Source organism: Trachypithecus francoisi, unplaced genomic scaffold (genome assembly GCF_009764315.1).
Source record: "Trachypithecus francoisi isolate TF-2019V2 unplaced genomic scaffold, Tfra_2.0 Lachesis_group14, whole genome shotgun sequence".
NCBI classification, from domain to species: Eukaryota; Metazoa; Chordata; class Mammalia; order Primates; family Cercopithecidae; genus Trachypithecus; species Trachypithecus francoisi.
The window spans coordinates 38,643,615-38,652,766 of NW_022681459.1; the positions used below are offsets into that span (position 1 = coordinate 38,643,615).

Consider the following 9,152-nt stretch of genomic DNA (forward strand, 5'->3'; position numbering starts at 1 on the left):
ACCTCAGATTTGTACCTCTTCCTGGCCTTCCAATGTGGGTGAACTCACATATTTAGCAAACATGTTTTGAGTCTGTCCTTAGTGCCAGGCAGTGTTATGGGCTCTGTAGCTACAGCAATGACAAGACAGAAAATAGCAGCAACTACAATGAACAATCTCATGGAGCTGAAATCTCAGCAGCGGAAACACAGAGAATAGAGTCACTAGCTGTAAAGAAATATCTTCATGTGGCTGATCCCACCCTGACCAGTTAGTCACCCTGGGATTTAAAGCCCGTTGCTGACAACTGAGAGACCTGCATTTCTATAATTCTGAAGAATGGATTGACTTCTGCAGAACTTGATGGTTTTGTTTGACTATGTGTGTTATAAATAATCCCGTGTAAACAGAATGTGGTCATTCATCTTGGCCTCACAAATGGCTGGGATCTTACTGTAGTCAGAGGTCAAACAGAACATTCCCATCCTTCAGAGGAATTCTTCATGGTAACTAGACAGCTGAGTGTGAGGAGACAGCTTTGTCATCACATCACCTCCCCACTGCTCTGTTTGTGATGGATAAAGAGTAGCAGAGACGGCCAGGTGCGGTGGCTCAAGCCTGTAATCCCAGCACTTTGGGAGGCCGAGACGGGTGGATCACGAGGTCAGGAGTTCGAGACCATCCTGGCTAACACGGTGAAACCCTGTCTCTACTAAAAAAAAAAAAAAAATACAAAAAAAAGCTAGCCAGGCGAGGTGGCTGGCGCCTGTAGTCCCAGCTACTTGGGAGGCTGAGGCAGGAGAATGGCCTGAACCTGGGAGGCGGAGCTTGCAGTGAGCTGAGATCCGGCCACTGCACTCCAGCCCGGGCGACAGAGCGAGACTCCGTCTCAAAAAAAAAAAAAAAAAGAGTAGCAGAGACACCACAACCCTGGAAGCCTGCCCTGGGAAGGTGGCAGGGAAGAAGGAAGGTAAAGAGAAGGGTGAATAAGGATGCCTGGGTGGGGGCTGGACCTCCTTTCCTTGCCCAGACACAGAATCCTGCCTTTCCACTGCTCTCTAGCTTTTTCACTGACCTTTACCCACCCCACCGCCCATCACTGAGGAGGCCACAAGCACCCTGCCCCATAATGACAGCTTGGGAGCCTTTTGCCTGTGCTGGGCCTCAGTCCTCAGACTCTTGCGCCCGCACAGACTGCAAATCAGTATGCTCCCAAATCAGTGACTTCAGCACTGACACCTCAGCTCTCATGGTTTCTGACAGAGCTCTGGGAGGTTTCATCGTGAGCTTTAACAGCAGCAGCCCCTTGGATGTGTAGGGGATCATCCCATGTGCTCTACGATGCTCTGTCCTGACCCTTGGGGCTTTTGCTCAATAGAAAGTAACCAGGTCTCTTTTCAAGTGTGAAAAGTGATCATTCACGTTAATCTTATTGAATAACAGGGAAGGGCAGCAATGAGTCCTGAGTCCTGTGAGCTTTCCAGAGAGAAGAGGAGTGTGACACACTCGATCACAGCTACAGGCTGTTGTCAGGTTTCCATCACAAGGACACACTCAGGGCCTCAACCATTCGCCTCTTTCCTCTAGTCCTTCTCACCATGGTGTGGGTCACACACATTTGTCCCTGCTCAGCTGCCACATTACTTGCCAGAGACCTCATCTCTCTTGTGTACAAAGCCACCATGTCCTAACTGGACCATCTGCCTTCACTCTGTCCCCTCCTTTTTCATCTTCCTTAGAGAAGCTGGACTTTTCCTCCTGAATCTCAAACCAGAGTCTGTGTCTTCCTTGCTTCCAGCCTCCTAACGGCTTCTTGTTCCTTACCATCTTCTGGCCCATGTCAACCCTTGTATACCTCACCATACACCCTATTCCTGTTGACTTGCTGGCTCTCAATCTTCTGTGAGGTATTATCCCTGTAAAGACAGGAACCCTGTCTGTCTTGTAAATTCTGTATCCTGAGCCCTCTCCTGAGCCTGGCACATAGTAGGTGTTTAGTAGACAACAAGGATGAACAGACCTTTGCATTAGTGCACATACCTGAGGCTGACCCAGCTGGATTCTGTCCCTTCTTACCCTGACTCCTCTCGGGTCTGTCCCCAGGGCAGTCTGTTCCTGGAATCAAAGACTTTCCGATTTTTTTGAGGCAGTCTGACAATGCTGTTGCTAAGGGCCTCCTCTGAGGGCTGGCTCTGAGAGAACAAAGCTGTATTGTCTAGATCACTGTCCCTGAACTGAGTCTTGGACCCTGGTTAGTGGCAGCACCAAGAAACCTCCACACAAATGGTAAACAGACCAGCTGTCCTGGTTGTGGGTGGTACTGTTGGGAGGTCATGCTCCTAGGAGACCTGGCATGTTCTTATCTCACTTCCCCAGACTGCAGCACTGTTTGGACCTCCGGGGGCTGTCTGAAGCCAATGGGAGTGATCAGCCTTGTCCTCAGCCTAAAGCCCAGAGATGCTTAGGAAGGCCTCCTTGCAAGACTGGGAGCCTGAGCATCCTTCCTGGATCCCTGCAGTCAGATATTTACTTCTATGAATCAGCAGTTTGGAGGCACTTCCTGGTCATTGTTGGTGTCAGGTCACAATTCCAAAAACCTTATTGGTGCTGCTTGCAGTGCAGGAGATGGTGGCTGGTTTAGCCACAGAGAGACGGTGCAGGCTACCAAATGAGCCCTGATTGCCCAGTACTGTGAGAGTCAGGAGAGAGACACAGGGTGAGGGAGGCACCTCAGTGAGTCAGGGGAGCAAAGCAGAGCCCTGGTCCTCCCAGTGCCAGTCCCTGACTGCCTGTCTCCAGCCACCTGTGCAGCGACTGAGGAGGGTAAGGAGGAGGGTGTGCAGGCCATGGTGGAGATGTCTCTAGAGCTCTGCTTCCTGAGCCACACAGATTAGGGGGAACAACACCTCTTCCCTGGCCTTTCTCGGAGGAGGGGACTTAATGCGGATCTATCCTGACCCCTGGCTGTGCCCCTCACATAAGATGCTGAGTCTGGTTATTCTTTTCAAGGAGCGGGTGGTTGAAAGTTGGGAGAGTGTGGCCCCATCACTGTCCAGGAAACCTGGAAGAACACAGCTGCTGAACCCAATGAACAGTAAAGGGAAACAAGGAGACAAGTGTCTGATTTGCAAGCTGAGGTCAGCCAGGAACTCACTTCCCAGGCTGCCAGAAATCCATGGGTCTCTCTTCGTATTTAATTCCTCACTAGATCAGCACATGAGGGAGAATGCTGGAGCTTGGGAAGAATCAGTTAGCCTATTTGTGTGGTTCACTGGGTATATTGGAAATGCAGAAATCCCCTGGAATCAGGAGAAAGTGCTGGCTGAGGTAAAAACATAAAAAGGTAAGTATAAGAGAATTAGCCAACTTTGAGCTTCTTCAGAACTAAGGGTATCGGAGCGTTTGAGAAGCACGCTTCTAATACACGCACGAAGATATTGTATGTAGTTTGGGATATAAATTGTTCCTCATGCCTCAATCTCTTATGCTCCAACTAATATGAACAGGAAAGTTTTATTTCTCTATTTTGTGCATTGGGAAGTCAGGAATAATGTTCTCAAGGCTTTCCACTGAAAAGCACAGCCATTTTCTCTGACCTCACAAAACCCACAGAAGTGACCAGGAGTGTTTTCATAATAACATCATATAACGTCATTGACTAGCAAACAATTGGAACTATGTAAAAACTAGAATACTTCACTGGTAGTCAGTTAAAAATACAAGGAGCAATTATTAAAATATTTTATCCTTTTAAACAAATGGAACACTACGTACATTAACTTTAAATGACAAGGGCATCAAGGTGTATAAAACCAGATCAAACAAGGTTTGATCACCATTGTGCAAATATTAAAAACAGAAATTAAAAAAATGCATCCAAATGAAGAAAGGTCCTTATTCTGATTGCTTGGGATAAGGTAGCTTAACAGAGAACTTGGTGATTTTAATACTTTTTGATTTTAGGCATAAAAGGCATGTATTGATAATTGATAATAGGCATGTATTGCTTTGAGAGTAACTCAATAAAATAAACTTTAGGCCGGGCGCAGTGGCTCAAGCCTGTAATCCCAGCACTTTGGGAGGCCGAGATGGGCGGATCACGAGGTCAGGAGATCGAGACCATCCTGGCTAACACAGTGAAACCCCGTCTCTACTAAAAACTACAAAAAACTAGCTGGGCGCGGTGGCGGGCGCCTGTAGTCCCAGCTACTCGGGAGGCTGAGGCGAGAGAATGGCGTAAACCCGGGAGGCGGAGCTTGCAGTGAGCTGAGATCCGGCCACTGCACTCCAGCCTGGGCGACAGAGCAAGACTCCGTCTCAAAAAAAAAAAAAAAAAAAAAAAAACTAATATCCACATAGAGAGTTTATTCTCTTTGTTCTTAGCTCAGAAGGTCCATCATTTGAAGAAGCTTCTTCCTGGAGGAAATGAATTTAGACTCAGCCTTTAGATCTGATCCTGCTGTTTGTTTTTTTGTTTTTGTTTTTTTTTAATATAAAACAATTAACTTTTGCTTTCTCTGATTCAATTCCTGCAAATCACTCTCACATTCCCTCCACTTCAGGGCACAAGAAGGGATAGGAATCAATTCAGACCCTTTCCTTCCCCTTTCTATGGCTGCTCCCCATGTAGGCTGTCTTGGGAGCTGGCGTGTCTGATCATGTGATCTCCACATCACAAGGACCCAGGGAGATTTTTGTCTTGGTTCCTCTTATGAGTCTGTCACTGTGCTGAGTACCACTATAGTACAGTGAGCAGTAATAGCCTTGTCCTCAGGCTGCGCACCTGATAGTGTCAGGGCAGCTTTGTCCCCAAGGATGGAGCCTGAGAACCGGGCAGGGGTCCAGGAGTGTTTGCTGCTTGTAGCATAAATCAGTGCCGTGGGGGCTTGTCCAGGTTTCTGCTGGAACCAGTTTGGATAGTGACCACTGGTGACTGCTCCAGTGCTGGAAGCACAGGTGAGAGTGACTGTCCCTCCTGGGGACACAGTCAGTGAGGGCTCCTGAGTCACTACAGCCTGAGAATTGGACCCTGAAACAAAAAACAGACACATGTTAGAAATTAGAAGGGGAGACACAAGGATCCCTCCAAAGGCTGGTATTTGAAATCTCTCTTAACCTGGGCAGCAAGTGAGGAGGAACTGGAGAAGGAGCAGAGTCCAGGCCATGGTGCTGATATTGGAAGAGACCCCTGGCTCCAGAGCTGGGGCTGGATTCTGATGGCTCTTTATCTCCTATTGAGCTCTATGCAGGGAGGGGGTGTGTTGTGTGCTGCTGTATGCAAATCTTTACTGCCTTTATCACCACCTAGATCCACAGTCCTGAGAGCAGCTACACTGTGAGGGGCGAGCCCAGGGTGGCTGTGTGCTGTGGATTTGCCCTGTGGGAGGAAGCAGCTGCTCTAACATTTACATGAGTCAGTGAACAACTGTGCAGGGTTCATTCAGTTTGACCCTCTTGAGCCTCTTAGAATCCAAGAGACCCCGACCGCCCCCTGGTGGCTCTCCTGGACTGAGAATGCCTGGTCTTTCACTTGTTTAACAAATAACTATTGATTTATCTTTGGACATCGCCACAATATCTTCCAGGTCAATTCACACCCATTACTTGTCTATTCTTTGCTCATTCCTATTTGTTCTACCTTCTCTTGCTGTTGCTGAAATCCTGCCCCTGTGACTACATTTCGACTTTAGTGCTACGTGGTGTTCATTGTTATCTGAATGGTTTGAATGACTAAACAATTGTTTTAATGACATAACTGACTTTTTGAAACTATTTGTGTCGAGCATTATATTAAATGAACAGCTGGTTTAAGTGAGAATTTTTTAAATAATTTACTTTAGAGAATTTTTAAGAAGAAAATGACCAAAGGTGGAAGGTTGAAGTTTCATTGTCAATTCAGTGGAAACTCAAGTGAGCCATGAGGATGATCATCAAGGTCTACATAACCCCCCCACTCTCACCCACCCCATCACTCAAAAGTCCTCTGGACACCAAGCCTGGGTGAGCTTTGCTGGTTGGCAACGCTTCCTACATAGAATCACACACATTGTTGCCAGCAGAATGCAGCATTGCCTATTACTCCACTGGGAGAGGACAACTGGGTGCTTGTGCTTGGAATTCTCCTGAACTCTGCCCATGTGCCTCTTCCCTTGAGTTATTTTAATCTGTATTATTTTGCTGTAGAAAAATTATATTAATGAATGTCACAGTTTTCAGTGAGTTATGTGAGTCCTTCTACAGAACCATAAGAAGTGAAGGGCTGTTGGGAGCCCTTATCTTACAATCAGCTTCAGAATTGAGAGTGCTCTTGGGAATCTTCAGACCTCCCAGGTTCCAATCTCACATTATTCTTTTTTTTAACTTCAAAACAAGTTTTATTTGGGAAGAGTTTCCCATTTTGTCAAAGCTCCAAGCAAGCTTCTTTCACAATTACACTTCTAGAGATCTAGTAGTTTCAGAGATGTCAGTGTTCAAAGGTATGTTTTAAAATCAATAGCAAAACCAAAGCCACACCAAAAGGCAATCACTTTTTGGTTGGTTTCAAAGGGACAGCCACCGATTTCAGCTGTTCTCAGAAACAGGCTCACCACTTCCTTGGAAAACAGCATGGAATCAGTGCCTACAGAGGAAATGTCTTTAAACATGTTAGTTATTTGGACAAGATTATTTGCTCCTTAGAAAATACAGTAAGATAAACAGTCCCAGCTGGCAAAGTGTGCAGCACGGCGCCAGTTTTACAGGGGGATTACAAGATCCTGGGATCAGTAGCTATTGGCTGATGACACAGAATATAAGAGCAGTCACCGGAAGTGAAAGAAGAATGATGACGAACAGGGAGTCTCTCACAGTCTTATCATCCTTTTAACTTGCTAAATGGATATGCTATGTTCTGCAGCCTCTTGAGAGAATGTTTGAGAGAGTTCAAACAACAACAAAAAAATCCAGTAGTATCCCCAGAAAGTCCATATTTGAAAAGAAAGAGAGACCTGTTCAGGGTTCCCATGGAGGACTGTGCCTCCCATTCACTTCTGTCTCCAGGAGATACAAGACATCAGCCAGAGTGTGCTCTATCACAGCGTCCCAGCCCATGTCACTCATAGGGGAGTAAGTGAGATCCTTTGGAAGACACTTGCAGCACAGTCCAAAGTTAATGCAAACCATGCAGCTGTTTTCCAGTGAGATGACTGGAAATCAACTCCCTCAAAAATATCTTTTTAAGCAACATCTTAATTGACACAACTTTTATAAAATATTATTTTACTGTGCAGAATCTGTTTCAGGCTCTTCTGTGCTTTATCTAAAATGTCTTTTTCCTCAAAATACAAATAATTCTTGTACTTTATCAAACCCTCATCTTTGTAAGTATCAGGCAATAACTTGGCTGTCTTTGTGTCTTCAGAAAGATTAATATAAATCCCAAGAACTCTCCCTGCCCAAAGCTAGAAGAGTACTGTTTGTCTGTGGACTGGTGGAACTTAATTCCCTTTTGCTCTGCCAAGAGTAGCTAAATTTATCATAACCTAAGGGAGATTGATATTTACCTTAAGGCTGAGACCAACCCAGTCAGGCAGTGGTGTCTGGTGACAGCGCATCCATGGTGATTTCAAAGTACCAGGTCCCTTTCTATGCCCCGTGAGAGGCCTTACAGAGTAGTCCTTCTTTCCAACCACAGTCAGCCAGCTGGCCATTGGAGATCTTTATCTGGGGAGCTCAATGAATTAGGCTAACAAAACCTGTTCATAGAGGCAGTCACTGTGGAGGTCTCCAGGAATAAGTTCTCCTGCCTGGAAGTCTTCAACCTTCTGAGGACCAAGGGTGTGTGGATCAGGCTCAGTTAGAATATACTGGTAGCCATCTTTGTTAAATGGGTGTTCTAAAAGGTGTAAGGGGGAAGGCTCTGAGCAGAAAGCAAAGGGTCCCTCTGGGCCTTCTTGATGTTCTCTGAGATCTCATCCTGCTGTTAGCACTAAGCTCCTCTTCCTCTTTTCTGCTGCTTCCTGTTCAGTTCCCCCATTCAGATTCCTACTCGTAGACAGGGCACTGCTTTGCTTTTGGTTGTCATAAATAGGATCAGTGTTACCAAGGTCCTGATCCAAAAGCCCACATCTTGGGCAATCTTCTTTCAGGTCTTTACTCCCTGGATCCAGGTGTTTCTTTACCAAGAATAAATCTCCTTCTTTCCTCATTGTTTTAACAATGTTATTCAGCCTAGTCATTTCCCCAGGTGTCTGAATGGTCATCATGCACTCCCATTATTTATCCAGAAATGGTATAATATTCATCCTGTGTTGGAGACTGCCATGCCAGGTTGACCAAAGCACTGAGGGACATTTCCTTCATGTTTGGTTGCTTCTGGATGAAATATACCACTTTCATTGACATATCTTTGACAGATATATCAATTATGAACCATTTTCATAGGACAGCGGATGACCGTCTCCAGCTGGAGAGGCTGCTACCACTGCCACCAGCTTCATCTCTGCTTCTTTGGCCATTGTTGCACTAGCGACTGCTCCTGGACTGGGTCAGGCACTCACTGCTACCATCATGGTGACCCCCAGACTTTCTCATGTTATTTTGTGTCACCTGCAATGAAGCACCTTCAACTCTATTGGTCTGTTAAGATGCTGTGGGGCTTGCACAGAAGGAAGGGTGTCCTGGAGACTCAGGCACACTTTCCTAGTCCTGTTTGCTTTTATTGTTCTTGGAAGTAGAGAAACTGCACCGAATATATTTTTCTTTTTGAGTGTGTTAAATTATTCAAACACAAAATACAATATTTTAACCATTTTCAAGTGTATGCTTCAGTGTCACTAAGTAAATTCACATTGTTGTATAAGCACAGTACCACGATTTATCTCCAGGTATTTTTCATCTTCCCAAATCAAAACTTCATACCTGGAAAACATCATTCTACTTTTTGCCTCTATGCATTTCACTACACTAGATACCCCATAGAGGGACAAGCAAACCACTTTTGTCCTTTGAAACCAGCTTATTTCTGCTGGCATCATGTCTTTAGGGTTCATCCATGCCATTGCATGGGTCAGAACTTTCTGTTTAAGGCTGAATAATATTGCCTTGTGTGTGTATACTATATCTCGTTTATCCAATAGATGACACTTGGGCTGCCTCCACCTTTTAGCTCTTGTGAATAATGCTCCTATGAACAA

At 45.5% G+C, this 9,152-nt stretch overlaps 1 protein-coding gene and 2 pseudogenes across 2 annotated transcripts in view; all 3 read right to left on the minus strand.

Moving 5' to 3' along the window:
- TMPRSS6 (transmembrane serine protease 6) overlaps positions 1 to 2,314 on the minus strand; it is a 13,317-nt gene extending 11,003 nt beyond the window's left edge. The window contains exons 1-2 of the mRNA XM_033233943.1: positions 2,276 to 2,314; positions 2,056 to 2,171 (exon numbers count right to left, since the gene is read on the minus strand). Coding sequence (XP_033089834.1) covers positions 2,056 to 2,171; positions 2,276 to 2,314 — 155 coding nt within the window. The remainder of the gene's footprint in view (positions 1 to 2,055; positions 2,172 to 2,275) is intronic.
- Positions 2,315 to 4,620: 2,306 nt separating this feature from the next.
- On the minus strand, positions 4,621 to 5,241 carry LOC117096649 (annotated as a pseudogene). Its single transcript, XR_004442567.1, has 2 exons — positions 5,096 to 5,241; positions 4,621 to 5,008 (listed from the first exon to the last, which is right to left on the minus strand). The product of XR_004442567.1 is annotated as an immunoglobulin lambda variable 7-43-like (transcript).
- Positions 5,242 to 6,951: 1,710 nt separating this feature from the next.
- On the minus strand, positions 6,952 to 8,361 carry LOC117096516 (annotated as a pseudogene).
- Positions 8,362 to 9,152: the final 791 nt, after the last annotated feature.